This window comes from Raphanus sativus, chromosome 6 (genome assembly GCF_000801105.2).
Source record: "Raphanus sativus cultivar WK10039 chromosome 6, ASM80110v3, whole genome shotgun sequence".
Taxonomy (NCBI): domain Eukaryota; kingdom Viridiplantae; phylum Streptophyta; class Magnoliopsida; order Brassicales; family Brassicaceae; genus Raphanus; species Raphanus sativus.
In genome coordinates this window covers 41,120,070-41,140,713 of record NC_079516.1, presented here as the reverse complement: position 1 = coordinate 41,140,713, position 20,644 = coordinate 41,120,070, and the positions used below count along the sequence as shown (strand labels likewise).

General features: G+C 36.8%; 3 protein-coding genes and 1 pseudogene across 4 annotated transcripts; 1 reads left to right on the top strand and 3 right to left on the bottom strand.

Annotated features, from left to right (window-relative positions):
- Nucleotides 1-178: 178 nt before the first annotated feature.
- LOC108811788 (uncharacterized) lies at nt 179-3,776 on the bottom strand (annotated as a pseudogene).
- A 3,608-nt stretch (nt 3,777-7,384) lies between these two features.
- On the bottom strand, nt 7,385-10,106 carry LOC108805735 (uncharacterized). The gene is made up of 8 exons (XM_056989222.1): nt 9,804-10,106; nt 9,517-9,721; nt 9,322-9,412; nt 9,051-9,196; nt 8,707-8,969; nt 8,362-8,633; nt 8,080-8,281; nt 7,385-7,999 (listed from the first exon to the last, which is right to left on the bottom strand). The coding sequence occupies exons 1-8, from the start codon at nt 9,979-9,981 to the stop codon at nt 7,512-7,514; spliced, it is 1,845 nt and encodes a 614-aa protein (XP_056845202.1). The 5' UTR covers nt 9,982-10,106; the 3' UTR covers nt 7,385-7,511.
- Nucleotides 10,107-12,459: 2,353 nt separating this feature from the next.
- LOC108805736 (uncharacterized) lies at nt 12,460-15,217 on the bottom strand. The gene is made up of 8 exons (XM_018577669.2): nt 14,963-15,217; nt 14,676-14,880; nt 14,494-14,584; nt 14,229-14,374; nt 13,894-14,137; nt 13,527-13,814; nt 13,223-13,424; nt 12,460-13,148 (listed from the first exon to the last, which is right to left on the bottom strand). Exons 1-8 carry the CDS (start codon nt 15,141-15,143, stop codon nt 12,664-12,666), a joined length of 1,842 nt encoding a protein of 613 aa, XP_018433171.1. The 5' UTR covers nt 15,144-15,217; the 3' UTR covers nt 12,460-12,663.
- Nucleotides 15,218-16,510: 1,293 nt separating this feature from the next.
- Nucleotides 16,511-20,633, top strand: LOC108812672 (ATP-dependent zinc metalloprotease FTSH 7, chloroplastic). Of its 2 annotated transcripts, none has more exons than XM_056989220.1 (13): nt 16,511-17,571; nt 17,656-17,721; nt 17,797-17,937; nt 18,047-18,112; nt 18,227-18,412; nt 18,505-18,591; nt 18,685-18,798; nt 18,871-18,995; nt 19,089-19,197; nt 19,272-19,397; nt 19,504-19,824; nt 19,908-20,031; nt 20,106-20,633. In XM_056989220.1, the coding sequence occupies exons 1-13, from the start codon at nt 16,714-16,716 to the stop codon at nt 20,234-20,236; spliced, it is 2,454 nt and encodes an 817-aa protein (XP_056845200.1). In that variant the 5' UTR covers nt 16,511-16,713; the 3' UTR covers nt 20,237-20,633. The 2 variants fall into 2 exon arrangements, with proteins under 2 accessions (XP_056845200.1, XP_018440498.1); XM_018584996.2 differs by having other exon boundaries at nt 16,515-17,571; nt 17,803-17,937.
- Nucleotides 20,634-20,644: the final 11 nt, after the last annotated feature.

The following is a 20,644-nucleotide window of genomic DNA, read 5'->3' as shown; positions in this document are numbered from 1 at the left end:
TTTCAGCAGCTTAATTGTTGCCGTAGAATAAATTTTTATTCAAAATTTATTAATAATATTTTTTAATTTGTGTGTATAAATGATAAATAAAATCTGATCCTTGTTAAAATAAATAACTATAAACATCTGTCACTTACAAAGAGTGACTTTATATAATAAATATTTAAAAGATATAATATTGAAAAACTAAAATTTTATTTACTTTTCTTTTTAACCAGAGGAAAACTTAAATTTTATATCTGATCAAATTTTATATTTTGGCACCTATTTTTACCATGACTCTATTTTTTTTTTTTTTACGGCAAACGGCTATTCTATTACTCAAACTTGAGGTGGTCTGGATAACCAGACCGGAATAGAACAACCAACAAAATGTAACTTTCTATGGAAGGATCTAGCTGTCTTAACTAAAAAGTCTGAAAACTGATTACGCGCTCTTGGAACATAAGAAATCTTAAAGGCCGGGAAACATATGAGCAGTGTTTCTATCATCTCCAATTCCGTAGCAAAACTTGGCCAAGCCTGAAGTTCCTTGATCATTGCGATCAATTCTTTGCAGTCTGTTCCGAAGTTCTGGCATGTTGAATGTTGAAGCATATTCTCCATCGTCCATCTCAGTGCTTCCAACAGTTGAACAGACGAGTGAAGCGAAACCAGTTAACTGGAATTGCAATTGAGACCGAAACCAAGAGGAAACAATGGGTCATATAAACTGCCATCAGCTTTTAGTGGCAACTGGTCAACGCGTTTGAACCAGGTCACTGGTAACTTCCCTTGGAAATCATAATCCCCAAAATAACATCAGCCATTCCTTGCCCTTCGGTTCCAGGGAACCAAGCGGCGACCAAAGCCTCAGTCTTTTCAAGAATCGGCATCTCAAGAACCATTGGCCGTTCTGTAAATAAAACCACCAGACTCGGGATTTTCTCTGCAACCGAAGTTACAATGTCGTTACCATTTAAAGGCATTGTGAGCTCGGAGTTATCGCCCCTCATCTCTGCGTAGGGAGGTTCCCCCACTGCAACAATAGCGTAGGAGAAGCCTTCACACGAGGCTAATGTTTCTTTTGATGGAGTTTTCTCATAGATCACTTCGGTTTTGTCTCCAACTGCAGCTTTTATGGCATCCAAAAGCGTTGTGCCTACATTTTCAAAAACAAAACCATATATATATATATGATCAAATAATAGTTACTGCCGTATGCAAATGTAATTTGTTTTATTACCAATAGTGATTTTCCCGCTTTGACCAGGTTTTGTCTTTGTCCATCCGCCACACTGGTTACCAAGATCGTCAGCGTGCGTTCCAACCACTAGAATCCTCTCGGCCGTACGATCTAGCGGCAAAAATGGTTTATCAACATTTTTGCCATTCTTTAGCAAAACTAAGGACTTTCTAACTGCTTCGCGTGCAACTTCTCTATGTTCCTGCGAATTAATGTGGGAACAGAGTAAATGATGCTCCCATATGACTTAGATTAGAATAATGGCAGCTCTCAAGAGTTAAGAGCGCACCTTGCAACCAACAGTAGGCAGCAAAGATCTGTCTGTGAGAGGATATTCAAAGAGACCAGCTACAAACTTCACTCTAAGTATTCTTTCAACAGCATCATTGATTCGAGCCATTGGTACTTCCCCTGACTCAACCAGATCAGTTAGGTCTTCTGTGAACTGTTGGTACTTGAAAGGTACCATCACCTGCAAATAGCATTGATTAACAATCTTTGTCTCTTTTCAGAAATCCCGAGCCAGTGAAAAATATTCATTCAGTAAGTACCATGTCGATTCCAGCATTGATACCGAGTTTGACACAGTTACGGTTGTCTGAACCTTGTGGCTCGCTGATCGTCTCCAAACCATCCCAGTCTGAAACTAAAAATCCCTAGTAACAAAAAAAAAAACAAAGTTAATCAAACCAGCGGAATGCATACACTTCTAGCTTATTTACATTCTTTTTTATCATATTCAATCAACCTTGAAACCAAGTTTCTCTTTGAGAACTTCAGTTAAGAGAAAGTAGTCAGAGTGGAGTCTACTTCCATTCCAACTAGAAAAAGAGGCCATAACGGTACAGACTCCCTGAGAGATACAATTCAGATAAGGTGCAACATGTATTTTCTCCAAGTCTTGGTACGATGCAATGGTGTTGCCTTCGCTTAAACCCTTATCAGTACCACCATCTCCAACAAAGTGTTTTGCACAAGCGACAAGATTGTTTCTATCAGCAATTTTAAAAAAAAAAATCCATTAGAAACGACAAGAAGTATACTATATAGTGTAGTAGCTAGCATTATATATGTGCTACACCTTCCTGCAAGAAAAGGGTAACCGTTAGGGTGTTCTTCGGGTGGCTCGCCTTGTAGGCCAGAGATAATCGAACTCATCTCAGAGACTATTTTGGCAGCTTCACCATAACTCTCGTAGCATCGTCCCCACCTCGGATCTCCCAGAACCTGTGAGTAAACGCAGGGCCGTCTAACAGCACGTGCAAGTGGTGCGGTCGAACAGGGTCCAAATCAAATCTTTTTTTAAAAAAATTAAGTCTTTTTAAAAATAAATATATAAATTATAATTAAAAACTTTAATTTTTCATACATTATACTGAATTTAGAGTTTATAATTTCAAAAATACATCAAATATATATAAATAAAGTTGTAATTTTTTTTTAAATTACTCGATTGCATTATTAAATATACCGTTAATATTTTTTGAACATGGTCTATAAATAATTCGAGACGGCCCTGAGTAAACGACATTTCATTCAATGTATTAAATCAGTAATTCTAATATTGTTAAAAGAATAAAAATCTATAAAGAGCTCACGGCCACGCATGGAGCAAACGTCCAGTGAATTCCACTAGCCCTTACTTCAAGTGCCGTTACAGCTCCAATTCTTTTGACCAAATCTGGGTCTCTATCGAGTTACCAGACAAAAATCACAAGTCACGTTAACCAAACACACTATCTTAAACACATTATATGCAAATCTCTCTCTTGCGTCCCATATCGGTAAGATGTGCCAATACATATAAACCCTGATTGGTCCAACCCACTCATAAGCTACCTTTTGGGTTAGTTACACTTCTACTTGGTTATGATACACAAAATGTGTGACTCGCTCGGTCTTTGTCTCTCTCCCGCCCCTCACAAAAATTAAGCTTAGCTAAAAGTAAAAGAGAATGATAATTAATAAGTTGAACCTGGTGGCACCAAGGCCAATGTTGTGTGGGAAAATGGTGGCACCGTAGACGTTATTGTTGCCGTGGACGGCGTCTGTGCCGAAGATGATTGGGATTCCCAAACGCGACGCTAACGCCGAACGCTGAAAACCGTCGATCATATCAGCCCAGCACGACGAGTTTGCATCCTCGAACGGCCAACTCCCAGCGCCGCTCTGTACACTTCCTGCAGAACCACAGTCGTGAAGATTATCACACTAGTTAAATGGCTTAGTTGAAAGAAAATAAAATACAAATATGACGATGATTTTCAAAAGTTTTAGTTTATGTTTTGTGGTTGTAGTGTATACCGATGAAGTAATCTGTAAGGACATCTTCAGAAGCTACGGAGCGTTCAATCTGAGTCATCTGACCGATCTTCTCCTGCAGAGTCATGCGAGAGAGAAGGTCTTGTACACGCGCCTCCACCGGCGCGTCTGGGTTCCTATAGACACATGACAAGTCTATCGTCGTCGCTGCCATGTTTTTCTTCGTCTTTTTTTTTTTGAATCTATGTTTTTCTTCGTCTTTTCCTCAAAATTTCCAGCCACTCCACTTCCCTTTATCTCAAAATAAGTTAGTAGCTATCACCACCCTCAAAAGTAGTGTCAGAAAAATATATATATATCTAACTGAAATTGATTTGTTTATTTAAAAATAATAATGAAAATGGTGGGAAATGATTCTCCTTGAAAATACACAAAAATGTGAAATATATTTTCATTTGTCATAAAACTTATTCAGTTTTTATTATCAAAAATCAAATTAAATAAGTAAATTATAATAAAATGAATATTATATCTTTATAATACTTTAGAGAATATTTAACCAATGATGGAGTTCTAAACATTCCCAGCTTTAAATTTTTATATACAAATAACTGGGAGATCCATCCCATAATCCGTGGTTGTTGTCTTTGGTACAGACCATTCTATTGTCGGACTTATTTAATTTTTTAACCATTCATCTTTTTACAAACCCATCTAAAGAATTGAAATACAGTTTATGTGATGCAGATTAATCTACATTTTATTTTCCATTCAAATTTTAATTGCAGTCTATTAATAACGCAGATTATACTGTATTTATCTGTATCTAGATCAATAATAATCATTAAATTTCTGATTTGGGGGAGGAAAAAAAGGAAAATAAAACATGCTGAAGGCCAATAGAAATTGAGTTCTTGTTTCCCCTAAAATTACATATATATATATATATATATATATAGAAATCATTTAATTCATTTTTTCATGTCAAACCAAATACAGATATTTTTTAAATATGATTAGTATTTTTATTTTCTTTATTTTATTTAATATCTTCTTTAAATATGTTAATAGAAATTTATATACATTTACTTACATATACATAATAATTTTATTCTCTCAATTTTTAAAAGTGGTGTTTTAAATTCTACTCTTGTATTTGAAAACAAATATTTTGAATTTTCTTACATATGCATGTTATTTTGAATCTTCTAAAATTTTAAAACTTCACAACGAAAACATATAATACTTTATAGATATAAAATATATTTATAGTTAATTTATATATACTTATTTACATATTCATGTTATTCTGTATCTTCTAAAATTTTATAACTTCTCAATTAAAAAAATATAATACTTTCCTAGATGTAGAAATATATTTATGGTTAGTTTTATTTTAATTGTTGATAACAATTAACAATAACAAATAATATATATATATATATATATATATATATATTTTATATAAGAACTTGCATTTTTTAAATCTTTAGTTAATACCTTTTACTTTTTAATATTTAATATGAAATGATCAATCAGTAATTAATTTAAATAGTTACTTCCACATTTGTTATACGTTATCTTTCGATATAAATTTGTTGTATTTGATCTGTATTTTTTATTTGATCTTCGTACCATTCGAAATCTAAATGTATTAGTTTACTTTATCAAGCATTTATTTTTTACTTTTTTATTTTTATTTTCTTTATCAAATATTTAAATATTTAACCATGCTACATCTGTCCATTGGGTTTTTTTTTGCCAAGTCAATTTCATGTAATTTTTACATTCTTTTTCTTTAGCAGTAAAATTGACTTAGCAAAAACCCAACAGATGTAAAATCCTATTAACATAAACAGTTTTGTAAAATATTTGCTTTACCATAATATACTTTTTCCATAATCAAAGATTAATGGAGCAAGACGGGTGCCAACTACGAAGCAGTGGTCATTTTTTAAGACTAAAGAGGAGTCAAGTGACTGGAGTCAATGTTCATTATTTAAGAGCATCTCCAATTTAAAACTCTATTTTTTCCTTCATAATGGAGTAAAAGTGAATATGGAGTAAAATTGCTCTAACCCAACTCCATTTTTCACTCCATAATGGAGTCATTAACAAACAAAAAATAGATTACTCCATTTATGGAGTAAACTTCAAAATAGAGTGAGATATGGAGTTGGGTTGGAGCATTTGTTACTCCATATTCACTTTTACTCCATTTTGGAGTAAAAAATGGAGTTGGGTTGGAGATGCCCTAAGAATAGTCTTTGACGTTTCCGAGACTACAAATTTGTTTATTAGTAAATCATCGCATATGTTGGTCATATGTTTCCAAATTGATACTAATATTTTATATAGTTAAAAATATTATCATCGAAAAATAAACTACTAGTTTAATTTCCGAATGAATGCAATAATTGTGAGAAAAATAATCCGGATAAGATATTGTGTCATATTCTAATATCACAGAAAACATTGCGTTCAGTTGTCCACAAAGAGATATATAGATCCATAAACAGTCAGAGGCGGACCTACTTGAACACAAAGGGGTTCAAATGACACACCATTAATTTTGAGTTTTCTTCTTAAATCATAGGTGTTTTTAGTTTTGAACCAGTATATATTTCTATTTGACACCTAGTTTTTATGTTTGACACTCATAAAAAAATTCTCTGGGTCCGCCATTGTAAACAGTGAAGGATATGTAAAAGTCTAGGTATATTTCCTAGGGTTTCAATGGATGACAACACTCAAGAGTTTCTATATAAGACAGTAACCAAACCAAGAAGCCATGCATGATAGTTCATATTTGTAATATGTTGTTTTAGTAGTGAGTGGTAAATAATGTCCTCACGTTTCGCTAATAAATGTCTAGAAAAAAAAATTGTATCACAAATTCTTTTACATGTTTTCTATACAAAATATATACTTTAAAAATGATAAATTAATTTACTATTAATTAAAAGTTATTTAAAATTGATATGAGAACACGAAAAAAAAAGAGGCGGGTTCTCTCTCCTTTCCTAGAGAGAAAGTTTCTCTCTCGAATCTTCTTTCTCTCTTACCTATCATAAATCTTTCAGAGAGGAGAGATCGTTTTGAAGGTGAGAGAGTTCCTGGTTTTTGTTCTCCGATTACGGTTCATCCGACTGGCCTCTGTATCCGGTGTTCTCGTCTTCACCTCTGACGGTGAACGGCTGGTTTCTTCAGCTCCGTTTCGCCGGCTTTTGATTCCGTGTCGTGCCTTTTTGGTGTTGACGGTGGCTTTGCTCCGGATTATCTCGGTTTTTTTGACTGACGTTTCTTTTCTTTCTCTTCGCAATCGACTCTTTTCTCTTGGCCTCGATGTTTGTTGTCTGAGAGACGATTGAAGACGATTGAATCTGCTGGAAACGTGGGTCTGGTGAGCGACGTGATTAACCGTGAAGATGGCTCTGATGAGATTCTTTCTTCACCGATTTCGGTTCCGATGGCAGAATTCAGTCGCCTCTCCTCTGTAGCACCGGTGGAAGATGGTTGACTCTCGCTTTGACACGTGTGGCTGGATGCAGGGCGTTCGTACATGCGGTGAGCAGCGGTCAGCTTCTTCCTCAACGGGTTTCGTGTTGGACTTGCGGTCTATTACAGAATTGTATAGAGTTGCCCGTGTGTTGGGTCTTTAGGTTTGTAATATTGATCCGGGTCCAGTTGGACCTTGATCCAATCAATAAATCATCAGTGAAAAAAAGAAACACGAAAATGTTGTATACACACAGAATCGATCGATATTAGCCATATACATCATCCTTTAATATTTACCTTTTTATTGTTCAAAATACCCCTTAGACTCTACGGTCATAGCATTTTTCATATAACATTCCTATGAGAGGCTGTGACAGACTTGCTACGAGGTGCATGCATACAAAATACTTCTTTTATTTTTGAATAAGCGTTACTTTAACATTTTTTACACAAATTAAATAAGTGACGGAAATATATGTAAGTTGTTATTGATTAAACATCTGTGGCCACATACTATTATTATTTACTCACTCTCTCTCTTAAGTTTCAGCCCAAACCCTAGAGAGAACAACGGATCATAGCCATCAGCTTTCGGGTTCATCGGCAGCTGCTCCGTCGCTCTAAACCATGACATTGGCAACTTCCCAATGAAATCAAAATCTCCAAACAACACATCAGCGATTCCATCTCCTTCAGTTCCGGGCAACCAAGCCGCCACTAAAGCTTCCACTTTCTCCAACATTGTCGTATCCAAAAGCACTGGTCGTCCCGTCATAAGAATCGCCACCGTCGGGATTTTCTCAGCTACCAATCTCACTACCTCAGCCCCATCGAAGTGTACCGACGGCTCAGGATCATCGCCTCGGGATTCTGCACAGGGCGCTTCCCCAACGACAACGATTGCGTAAGAGAAGTCTTTGTTGGACAAAGTCTCCTCTGAAGGAGTCTTCTCGTAAACCACTTCTGTTTCTAATCCTAAGATCGCTTTAACAGCATCCAAGACTGTCGTTCCTGCATTCGTAAAACAGAGGATGTTAAAATAGCTTTCTTGTTACGCAAGAAAAGAAGCAGAGCTTTTTTGTGTTGCTTACCGATTGTGATCCGACCACTTTCACCCTGCCAAGTTTTGGACAAACCACCACACTGAAACCCAAGATTGTCTGCGTGAGTTCCTGCCACCAAAACTTTCTTTGTGTTTCGATCTAGCGGCAGAAACGGTTTCTCCAAATATTTCTCGTTTTTTAGCAAAACTAGAGATTTCCTAACTGCTTCACGAGCTATCTCTCTGTGTTCCTGAAAGCAAGATTCAAAACGTACTCAATTTTATGATTTCATAACTTCAGATTATGTGCAATCAAAAGCTGATTTTCTACCTTGCAGCCAACAAACTTCAGCAACGATCTGTCAGAGAAAGGATGTTCGAAAAGACCAGATGTGAACTTCATTCTCAGAATTCTCTCGACAGCATCATCGATCCTAGACATAGGTATCTCCCCGGACTGCACCAGAGATGTTAGCTCATCGATGAACTTCTCAAACTTAAAAGGGACCATGACCATGTCAATTCCAGCATTGATAGCAGCTTCCACACATTCACGGTAGTTAGAACCACGTGGTTCTCCCAACTTGTCGATTCCCGACCAATCTGAAACCAAACATCCCTGCAAATGAAACAGAATGTCTCACAATAAAAAAATTTAGTCAGTTCTTGATCCAACCGGAAATCAAAATCCGACCTTGAAAACCGAGTTTGTGTTTGAGAATTTCTGTCAAGAGGAAGCGGTCTCCATGGAGTTTTTTCCCGTTCCAACGGGAATAAGAAGGCATAACCGCAGAGACACCTTGAGCAAGACAGTTCAAGTAAGGAGCCATGTGAATCCTCTCCAAGTCTTCGTATGAAGCTACTGTGTCCCCTTCATTCTTACCTATTTCTGTACCACCATCTCCAACAAAGTGCTTTGCACATGCTACCACATTGTTCCTGAAACGTAACTCCCAAGTATAAGACTGTGAACAAGAGGTTACGTGCTGGTTAAGAAATATGTATTAAACTAAAATGGACCTTCCGGCTAGAAAAGGGTAACCCGCGGGGTGTCCTTCCGGTGGAGTTCCTTGAAGACCGGAAACAATGGATGTCATGTTGCACACAACATCGGTGTCTTCACTGTAGCTCTCCATACATCTTCCCCATCTCGGATCTTTGCACACCTGTCACATGATCAGACGATATATGGTTCTGTCTTTTTTCTTTCGTTTGTGTTTGTTTTTTCTTTTAATGTGTTTCTGGTTTCTTGGGCCACAAGAAACCATATAGTGAGATTAAGAAGACTTACTGCCACACAAGGAGCAAATACCCAGTGAGCCCCACTTGCCCTAACTTCAAGAGCAGTCGCTGAACCAATCCTTCTAGCCAAATCGCAGTCTCTGCCAAGTTATCACAGAACCGAATCAATACACACCGAACCGAACTAGTCTTTGTTTCTCATTCGGTTAAAACTCTCTAAACAGGTTAGTGGTTTGGTACGTACCTGGTGGCACCGAGTCCTATGTTGTGAGGAAAAATGGTGGTACCGTAGAATTGGCTGTTGCCGTGAACTGCGTCCAGGCCATAGATGATCGGTATGGCGAGACGAGTTTCTAGCGCCGCCTTCTGAAAGCCGTCGATCATTTCAGCCCAATCCTCTGAAAACACATCTTTATTCCCTGACTTCCCGACCGAGTTGAATACGCTGCCTGAAGAAAGATGCAAACAACGACTCTGTCCAGTTTCATAATCCAATGTTTAATTTATTTTATTTGGTGGTTTGGAACTTACCTATAAAGAAGTCTTTGATAACGGAGGCCGATGAGACGGAACGGTGGATCTGAGTCATCTGACCGATCTTCTCCTCGACGGTCATTCTTTGTAAGAGATCTTGAATCCTATCTTCTACACCTTCGCTAGGGTTCTTGTAAACGCAGCCGATGGCGGTACCTTCTCCAGCTTCGGCCATTCTCTCAGGCTATTATCGTTTGGGTTGATTTGAGTGTGGTGTGTCTTCTTCGTTTTAGTTTCTTTTATGTGTATATATACTAAGCTCACTCGACAAGAACATTGTGTTTTCACCACACTTTTACAAATTATAATAATTTCATTTCATTGAGTTATCGTATGTAATATTCCCCGAAGGTGTAGTATTGTACTATAGGACACAACCTTTTCTTTTCAAAAGCTTGCACTCGTTAGATGCACTGGTATTTCCGATGGAGGGAGATTTGCACCACTAACTTCCGCACAACTATAGTCCAATTGTTTTCTTGACCAAGAGAAGTCTTAAGTCAATTGTTTTCTTGGTCCTCGGTTTCGCAGCAATCATTACACTGTAAGTTTCCAGGTCTTTTAAATTCGATAAAATTAAGATAAAATTTTATTAAGTATATAATTATCAAATCGTAAAACCAAATAATATTTCTAATTTGTAGATATTAAAAAAACTAATGTTCTTGAAAATAAAAATAAAAATTTAAAACAAAAACTGTATAAAATTTTGAGGAATTGTTTTGTAGTAAAATTATATAATTACAAAATAGAATTAAATAATATCTTAAAATTGTAAAATATTATTATTTTCTTATATTTCTAGTTTTACTATTATATTATTATTGTTATATTAATGATGATCTATGAATTATTACTATATTTTTTAAAAATATACCAAAAATATAAATCAACAATGAATGAATATGTCAATGTCACAATTATTTTTAGACCATGTCATCGTTATTAGTTTGTCATATCTTCATTTTTTTATAAATTAATGTGGTGATAACACAGGACAAATCATTTTTAAATAATGTCTAGAAGATTGCTTCATTTGCATCTTCGTCTAATTTCATTTTTCTAATTTCATCACTATTTTGTTTATTATATAACTAGATTCTGATCCACGTTAAAATGTGGACTATGTTTTTTGTTGTTTGATTTATAAAACCGATAAATTAAATTATTATGAATGTTAAACCGCTAGATTAAATAATTTGTTGTTTGGACTTGTGTTACTAATGTAGTGAACAGTCATATCCGATTTTATTACTTATGTAGTAAACGTGAAACATTCAGAAGATAACTTGTGTATATAATATCATTTGAAGATAACTTGTCTATATAATAATCAGTTTGAATATACTCATTTTAATTTAAAGAATGTAAATATATTTACATTTAAGTTTTTGAAAATATTTCTCTCTACAGAATAGTAGATAGAGTTGTGACCACCATTACATTTTTTAAAAATATAAGGAAGTTCTGTGTTTTAGTTATTATAATTTAACACTTTCGACTGAACAATCCTTTCTTTCAAGTAAATTATTCTTTTATATATAATGTAATTTAATTTCTGTAGTTTTAAGATTATATTAGGATTTATAATTTAAAAAATTAATAATATACTCAAAATAAAATCTGTGATTAATATTCTAAAATAATGAATTTGGGAAGATATAATATAATTATAATGTAAATAGAGTAAAAAAGTGAAGTATATTTTCTTTTAATTATATTTCGGATAATTAAGTGAAACTAGCAGACTACATTTCGAAAATAACATCCTAGGCTATTTTTATATATACTTTAGATATTTTTTAAAAATGAACATATGTCAATAAAAGACACACAAACTTACAAAAACTAATAAAATTAGTAAATTTATTTGTATATCATCACCATAAAATATGTTTGTTGAATAACTTTTTGTAGACTTATTGAATTAATTAAAAACTACTTTATAACACTTAAATGTAAATATAATTCATAACAAAATTACTTCATAAAACTTAGATGTAAATATAAATCATATTTTATTAAGTTATTAATAAATTAATTTATTATTTTAATATGTTTTAAAAATACAAAAATAAAATTATACATTTATATATATATATATATATATATATATTAAGATAAACATTATCACAAATATAATAGAAATAAACAAAATTTATTTTTATAATTTAAATTCAAATTCAAATCTAAAAATAAAAATTGATAATCCACAGAAATATAACCTATGAAAAGTTATTGATATTTATACTGAAAAACTAAAAACTTTCTAAAAATATGAAAATTTTGAACTTTTATTTTAGAAATGATATATTCTTTTAAATTTATATAACCTAGTTCTTTGTTGAAAATTATCTTAATGTGACTGAAAGTTAAATTAAACAAACCCAACCAAAAACAACCCACAAGTAATATACTCAAAATAAAATCTGTGATTAATATTCTAAAATAATGAATTTGGGAAGATATAATATAATTATAATGTAAATAGAGTAAAAAAGTGAAGTATATTTTCTTTTAATTATATTTCGCATAATTAAGTGAAACTAGCAGACTACATTTCGAAAATAACATCCTAGGCTATTTTTATATATACTTTAGATATTTTTAAAAATGAACATATGAATAGAGGGTTGGGCAAAAAATTCAAATCCAAAAGCAAGCAAACTGAATCCGAAGTTCTTAAAATACAACCTACACCAAACAGGTGTCAAACCAAACCAAAACAAAAAAACAAAGTGAGAAAACCGGACTAAACCAAATCCAAACGAAATTGAGAAGATATCAGAGACAGTTGGCCAAGAAAGCACTTATTTTGACTTCTCTTACATTTATTCTCCCACGTACTTATTATTATTTACTCTCTCTTAAATTTCAGCCCAAACCCTAGAGGGAACAACGGATCGTAGGTATCACTTTCCGGGTTCATCGGCAGCTGCTCCGTCTCTCTAAACCACGACATCGGCAACTTTCCAGTGAAATCGTAATCTCCAAACAACACATCAGCGATTCCATCTCCTTCAGTTCCAGGCAACCAAGCCGCCACCAAAGCTTCCACTTTCTCCAACATGATAGTATCCAAAACCACAGGTCGTCCCGTCATAAGAATCGCCACTGTCGGAATTCTCTCAGCTACCAATCTCACTACCTCTGCCCCATCGAAGTGTATCGATGGCTCAGGATCATCGCCTCTGGATTCTGCATATGGCGCTTCCCCAACGACAACGATTGCGTATGAGAAGTCCTTGGTGTTGGACAAAGTCTCCTCTGAAGGAGCCTTCTCGTGAACTACTTCGGTTTCTGCGCCTACGGTCGCTTTGACGGCATCCAAGACTGTCGTGCCTGCATTCGTAAAACAGAGGAGGATGTTATAATAGATATCTTGTCACGCAAGAAATCACTCTGTGGAAGCATACCAATTGTGATCTGACCACTTTGACCCTGCCAAGTTTTGGACCAACCACCGCACTGAAACCCAAGATCGTCTGCGTGAGTTCCCGCCACCAAAACTCTCTTTGCGTTTCGATCTAACGGTAGAAACGGTTTCTCTGAATCTTTCCCGCTCTTTAGCAAAACTAAAGATTTCCTAACCGCTTCACGAGCTATCTCTCTGTGTTCCTGAAAGCAAGATTCAAATTTACTCAAACAGTTATTCTCAAAGCCTTAAAATGGATTTTTACTTATTCAGATGATTTGCTCATTAATATATGCTGAGTCTACCTTGCAGCCAACAAACTTGAGCAACGATCTGTCAGAGAAAGGGTGTTCGAAAAGACCAGATGTGAACTTCATTCTCAGAATTCTCTCGACCGCATCATCGATCCTAGACATAGGTATCTCCCCGGACTGCACCAGAGATGTTAGCTCATCAATGAACTTCTCATACTTATAAGGAACCATGACCATGTCTATTCCAGCGTTGATAGCAGCTTCCACACATTCACGGTAGTTCGAACCACGTGGTTCTCCCATCTTGTCGATTCCCGACCAATCTGAAACCAAACATCCCTGCAAAAGAAATAAAAAAAGAAAGATCATATATGATCAGTTCTTGATCCAGCCGGACAAAAATGACTGTGGTCCAGACCTTGAAACCGAGTTTGTCTTTGAGAATTCCTGTCAAGAGAAAGCGGTCTCCATGGAGTTTTCTTCCGTTCCAACGAGAATAAGAAGGCATAACCGCAGAGACACCTTGAGCAAGACAGTTCAAGTAAGGAGCCATATGAACCCTCTCCAAGTCTTGGTATGAAGCTACTGTGTCCCCTTCATTCTTACCCATTTCTGTACCACCATCTCCAACAAAGTGCTTTGCACATGCTACCACATTGTTCCTGAACACATTAACCCAAGTATAAGTAATAAGACTGTGAACAACAAGAAATTACGTGCTGTTTAAGAAATATGTATTAAATTAAAATGGACCTTCCGGCTAGGAAAGGGTAACCGGCGGGGTGTCCTTCAGGTGGAGTTCCTTGAAGACCGGAGACTATGGATGTCATGTTGCACACAACTTCGGTGTCCTCACTGTAGCTCTCCATACATCTTCCCCATCTCGGATCTTTGCACACCTGTCACATGATCAGACGATATATGATTCTGTTATTTCTTTTCATTTGTTTCTGTTTTTGTTTTTGTTTTTGTTATCTTGTGACACAAGAAATCATATAGTGAAATTGAGAAGACTTACAGCCACACAAGGAGCGAATACCCAGTGAGCCCCACTTGCCCTAACTTCTAAAGCAGTCGCTGATCCAATCCTTCTAGCCAAATCATAGTCTCTGCCAAGTTATCACAAAACCGAATCAATACACCGAGCCGAACTGGTCTTTGTTTCACATTAGGTCAAAAAATTTCTATGTTGTGACGAACCTGGTGGCACCGAGTCCTATGTTGTGAGGAAAAATGGTGGTGCCGTAGAATTTGTTGTTGCCGTGAACTGCGTCCAGGCCGTAGATGATTGGTATGGCGAGACGAGTCTCTAGCGCCGCCGTCTGAAAGCCGTCGATCATTTCAGCCCAATCCTCTGACAACACATCTTTATTCCCTGACTTCCCCGCCGAGTTGCATACGCTGCCTGAAGAAAGATACAAACAACGACTCTGTCCAGTTTCATAATCCAATGTTTAATTATTTTATTTGGTGGTTTTAAAACTTACCTATAAAGAAGTCTTTAACGACGGCGGCCGATGAGACGGCACGGTGGATCTGAGTCATCTGACCGATCTTCTCCTCAACTGTCATTCTTTGTAAGAGATCTTGAATCCGGTCTTCTACACCTTCGTTAGGGTTCTTGTAAACGCAGTCCATGGCGGTAACTTCTCCAGCAACTTCGGTCATTCTCTCCGGCAATATCGCTTGAGTTGATTCGAGTGTGGTGTGTCTTCTTCTTAATTTCTAGCTTCATATATATAAACTAAGCTCAGTCGACAAGAATTGTGTGTGTTTTCACACTTTACAGCGTATATTAATTTCATTTTAAAAAGTTACTCGTATGTAATATTCCCCGAAGGTGTCGTATTTCATATATACAATCTTATCTTTTGGAAAAGCTTGCACTTGTAAAATGTAATGATTTACAGCAGAAGTTACGTACCTTTTGTTATTATCTTATTGAAAAGGTGAGCAGGACGTATCCGATGGATGGAGCATTTCACCTTTTCAGACCAACTACGTGTGCTAACTTCCACACAGCTATAGCAATTGTTTTCTTGACCGAGAGCAGTCTAATAAGTCAATCGACTTAGTATTTTACTCGAATGAACTTGTCATTTTCGATACTGATCCAGATTGGTTCTCATTTCTCAATTACATTATAAGTTTCCAAGTCTTCTCTTTCAATTTATCATTTTGTGCAGAATTATTGTATCATTGCTTCTTCCTGATCTCACTACATTTTGTTAAATTCATCAATTCTCAATTTATTACATCTAAGAGATAAAAACCGATCCTAACAGGCTTTACATCATTCATAAAGTTTGTTTGTAAAAAAGTTGATTTTTCAAGTTACAAAAAAAGATTTGATTTTTCTCTTTTAATAATTTTACAAAAGTGTTCATGGTCTACGGCAGTGAATGGTAAACATAGGAAGACATATATAGAGTAAAGATAAATCATAAATATAACAAAAGAAAAAGAGAGTAAATTCATGGGTTTCTAAATTCATTCCGTTTATTTCCTATAAAATTGCAGTTATGTTTTTACTTGAATTTTTGATATTTCTGTAGAATTGATTGAATAATCATTCTATTTTATTGAAGATATATTGTAGTACTTTTATATTAAACTATTAGAATAAACTATTAGACATTGATTATTTCATTCTATATATTGTCAATCCAGTTGTACCTACTAGTTATGCCGCAGATTCAAACATTGTTTGGCCAGTTATGCTTTAAACTAAGACTTTAAAGGTTGATTTAGAGGAGATTGTTGTCTAATAAAGTCCAAAAATCCCATTGTTAACAAAAAGAGCAAGGATCTAGCGATTTTGAATCAAACAAAAAACGTAGGGTTTAGTGGTTGCGCCTTTAGGCTTCATTTGGGCCTGTTTTGCGTCCAAGAAACCTTCTAAATGTGCTCACACATTTAGATGTGCTCACACAATCGTCCCAATTTATCCACGTGCACTCCTCCGGTACCGTGCGTTTCCATACGCCGCGTCACACTTGATTCGCCTTGCCGATCTTCCTTCTGCGATAATAACAACTCGTCATCCTCCGACTATATCGTACGGACCAGTTTCGTCTGTCTTCCATCTAACGGTCAACATTCGAAGTCGTATTTCCCAGCAAACCTCGTCTCCGCTTTGTCTATTCTAAAGCTAAAAATATAAAAACCAAAATATGAAATTGATTGGTACGTCTCTTCTTTGATTTTTCCCCCAAATCTCTAGGGTTTCGAAAAAAACATGATTACTCAATTCGAATTCCTACAACCAGTAGGGATCCACGATAGGTTCAGATTCGCAACCCGTTGTTGCAGTAACAGCAACAGTCTACTGTATTCGCACAGTTCGAGCTTCTTCTTCGATCGGAGTAGGGTTTTTCGTCGGAACCCAAACCGGTTCATCCCCAATTCAATCCCTCTCCCTCTCCACAATAAACCGGTTACAGCGTTGAGAAACGATAAAAGGTTTGATCTTTGGGATGGGTTTTCGAGGAAGAAGAGAGGGACGGTTGTTGTGAATTGCCAAGAAGACGACAAGAAAGGGAGTTCTTCTAGTGGTGAAGGGGAAGAAGAGAAAGATTCTCCGTCGAAGAGGAAGAAGAGAGAGAAGGAGAGGAAAGATAATAGGGTTTGGTGGTCAAAGGAGAAGAGAAGGGAGTGGCAGCCGATAATCCAGGCGCAGGGGGTTGGAGTCTTGCTGTTGCAGTTGGGCGTTGTTATGTTTGTGATGAGACTGCTCCGACCGGGGATACCTTTACCTGGCTCTGAGCCACGTGTTCAGACGAGTTTCGTGAGGGTGCCGTACAGTGAGTTCTTGAGTAGAGTTAACAGTGACCAGGTGCAGAAAGTTGAGGTTGATGGGGTTCAAGTTTTGTTTAAGCTGAAAGATGATGGGAAGTGGCAAGAGGGTGAGACTAGTGGTAGTAGGTTGTCTGAATCTTCTGAGTCTCTGCTGAGGACTGTGGCTCCGACGAAAAGGGTTGTGTATTCGACCATAAGGCCCGGGGATATTAAAACGCCGTATGAGAAGATGCTTGGGAATAATGTGGAGTTTGGGTCGCCTGATAAACGCTCTGGTGGTTTCTTCAGCTCTGGATTTGTAAGGCCATCACATTTCTTATGATATGCCTTAATAGTCTATCAATGAATGGTGTTTTGTTTGTTTGTTTGTTTGTTTCAACAGCTAGTTCTTTTCTACATGGCGGTGCTTGTATGGCTTATTCAACGATTCCCTCTTAGCTTCTCCATGGTTTACATCTCCATCATACTTCTATGTATTTGTTTAGATTTTTCTATTTCCTAAAAAAAAACTATGGGTGTACGGACACAGAGTACAACCGGTCAGCTTAAGACCCGAAAGACTGGTGTTTCTGATGGGGGAAAAGTCTCTGGTGGAGGTGAAACAATCACTTTTGCAGATGTTGCAGGTGTTGATGAAGCAAAGGAAGAGCTAGAAGAAATCGTGGTAGGTTTTTTTCAGTCCTTAAAGATGCTAATTGATCATCAGATTGTTTGTGCTTAGCTTTATTCTCGATATAGTGTTTGTCTTTTACACATTGGATCAAACATTGCAGGAATTTCTTAGGAATCCTGACAGGTATGTCCGTCTAGGTGCACGTCCTCCTCGTGGTGTCCTATTGGTGAGTCAAATCATTTGATTTCACGTAGACAGCAGAGTTTCTTATGTATTTGTAATGGGTTACAGGACCTCCCCTGTAAGACTAATTCATGCCTTCCGTTTCCATTCTTTGTAGGTTGGTCTTCCAGGAACAGGGAAAACGCTTCTTGCAAAGGCTGTTGCTGGGGAAGCTGAAGTCCCCTTCATAAGTTGCTCTGCAAGTGAGTTTGTAGAGCTTTATGTCGGTATGGGTGCCTCACGTGTAAGGGATCTATTTGCCAGGGCCAAAAAAGAAGCTCCGTCTATCATATTTATTGATGAGGTTAGAATAAGTGTAGTCTGTCTATGTCAGGTTACTTTTTTACCTCTGGAACATATATAAACAAGATTTTCTGATTCCCTTTCATGTTCCAGATAGATGCTGTGGCAAAAAGCCGTGATGGTAAATTCAGGATCGCCAGCAATGATGAAAGGGAGCAAACGTTGAACCAGCTCCTCACTGTAAGTCTTTAATCATCCATTTTTATTCTGCTTAAGTAGCATTCTTGATTTTTTCCCATGACCCTTTTACCCATTCTCGAAACTTGTTTGCAGGAGATGGATGGTTTTGACAGCAATTCTGCAGTTATCGTTCTGGGAGCAACAAATCGTGCTGATGTCTTAGACCCGGCTCTGCGTCGCCCTGGGAGATTTGATCGTGTTGTTACGGTTGGTAGAATCAGTTCACTCTGCCAATCAGTTTAATATTCTGTAAAGTTTACTGACGCATTTTTTTTATAGGTGGAAACGCCTGACAAAGTTGGAAGAGAATCAATTTTGAGAGTGCATGTGTTAAAGAAAGAGCTTCCTTTGGGAAATGATGTTAACCTTGGTAGTATTGCCTCTATGACCACTGGTTTTACTGGGTACAGTTTTGCAAACTATCCTTGATCTGAAATTTCTTCAGCTGTACAGTGTTTTGGTCTATATCTCGTAAACTGTTATGTCTAATTTTATAGGGCGGACCTTGCTAACTTGGTGAATGAGGCTGCCTTGCTAGCTGGAAGAATGAGCAAGACGACTGTTGATAAAATTGACTTTATTCAAGCTGTGGAGCGATCAATAGCAGTACTTTTTTTTAATCCTCTCTATTCTACTGAGTACGTGTAGAAATTGTTTTCATTATAGTTCACCTGTTTCAGGGCATAGAGAAGAAAACTGCAAGATTAAAAGGCAGTGAGAAAGGTGTGGTCGCAAGGCATGAAGCTGGCCATGCAGTGGTTGGTACTGCTGTTGCAAAACTTCTTACTGGACAGCCACGTGTAGAGGTAAACAACGAAGAAAGCAGTTTAGACATGGATTGCTCATGGGTTTCTGCTGTTTGAAATATGCTAATATGTGCAAATGATTCATGTTTTTTTTTTTGTTAATCAGAAATTAAGTATATTGCCAAGAACAGGGGGAGCATTGGGGTTTACATACATACCTCCTACCAACGAAGACAGATATTTGCTCTTCATCGATGAGCTGCTTGGGCGTTTGGTAACCCTTCTTGGAGGTCGTGCAGCTGAGGAAGTTGTTTACTCGGGGCGGGTATCAACAGGTGCATTTGACGATATCAGGCGGGCAACTGACATGGCGTACAAAGCAGTAGCTGAATATGGTCTCAACCAGAAAATCGGACCTGTGTCTGTCTCCACACTTTCTGGTGGTGGGATTGACGAATCAGGAGGCTCACCATGGGGTGGAGATAAGGTAACGTCATTTTGCATTGCATGGTTTCGATGGTATCCCTTGAAAGAAGGAAACAGTTTAACCTTCCATGTTGAAATCCACAGGGGAAACTAGTTGATCTTGTTCAAAGAGAAGTGACAAATCTGTTACAATCTGCTCTCGATGTTGCACTCTTTGTTGTACGTGCTAATCTAGATGTATTGGAAGGACTTGGCGCTCAACTTGAAGGTATATCTTGTTTACTGACTTACACTGTAGAAGATATCATCCCTCAGGCTTCGCTTAATCATGTTTTGGTGCAGAGAAAGAGAAAGTAGAAGGTGAAGATTTGCACAAGTGGTTAAGTATGGTGGTCGCACCTGAAGAACTCGCAGTCTTTGTCAAAGGAAAGCAAGAGGCTTTGCTCCCGGCAAAAGCTAGCTCCACCAGTTAATAGCAACAATGCGCTGTCATCAATTATAAGCCATAAAGACAGTTTCTAACACAGATCATGTATCTCTTCTAAGGTCAGATATGGTTATCAGTTATCACCATTGCCTATGATGCATAGCATACATATAGCACTTGAAAATAACCATTTTGGAATATACATTCTGGCGATAGCTTATAAGATTTACTGGCTCTGTGTTGTAACATTTGGTATTCTTGATGGATACAGTCTCCCAAAAGAGATCGGCAAAATTGTATCATTGACTTAGATGTATAAAAGCCATATACATATTATATAATATGTGCTTCTTGGAATTGTGTGGTTCACAACAACTTCCTCTTTGTATACGAATCATTCTTTTGCTCTGTTCTTCGTGTATACATTACTCTTTTTTTTTTAATATTATTCTGA

Bases quoted from the DNA above. Each gene is read 5' to 3' on its own strand.
- LOC108805735 (XM_056989222.1), bottom strand. From the start codon at position 9,981: ATGGCCGAAGCTGGAGAAGGTACCGCCATCGGCTGCGTTTACAAGAAC. The intron at 8,970-9,050 runs GTCCATTTTAGT...GTTACGTTTCAG, and splicing joins TACCCTTTTCTAGCCGGAAG to GAACAATGTGGTAGCATGTG. The intron at 8,000-8,079 runs GTAAGCAACACA...TTACGAATGCAG, and splicing joins AAGTGGTCGGATCACAATCG to GAACGACAGTCTTGGATGCT.
- LOC108812672 (XM_056989220.1), top strand. From the start codon at position 16,714: ATGATTACTCAATTCGAATTCCTACAACCAGTAGGGATCCACGATAGG. The intron at 18,996-19,088 runs GTACAGTTTTGC...CTAATTTTATAG, and splicing joins ATGACCACTGGTTTTACTGG to GGCGGACCTTGCTAACTTGG. The intron at 19,398-19,503 runs GTAAACAACGAA...TTTGTTAATCAG, and splicing joins CTGGACAGCCACGTGTAGAG to AAATTAAGTATATTGCCAAG.
- LOC108805736 (XM_018577669.2), bottom strand. From the start codon at position 15,143: ATGACCGAAGTTGCTGGAGAAGTTACCGCCATGGACTGCGTTTACAAG. The intron at 14,585-14,675 runs GTTCGTCACAAC...ATAACTTGGCAG, and splicing joins ATAGGACTCGGTGCCACCAG to AGACTATGATTTGGCTAGAA. The intron at 13,425-13,526 runs GTAGACTCAGCA...TCTTGCTTTCAG, and splicing joins TCAAGTTTGTTGGCTGCAAG to GAACACAGAGAGATAGCTCG.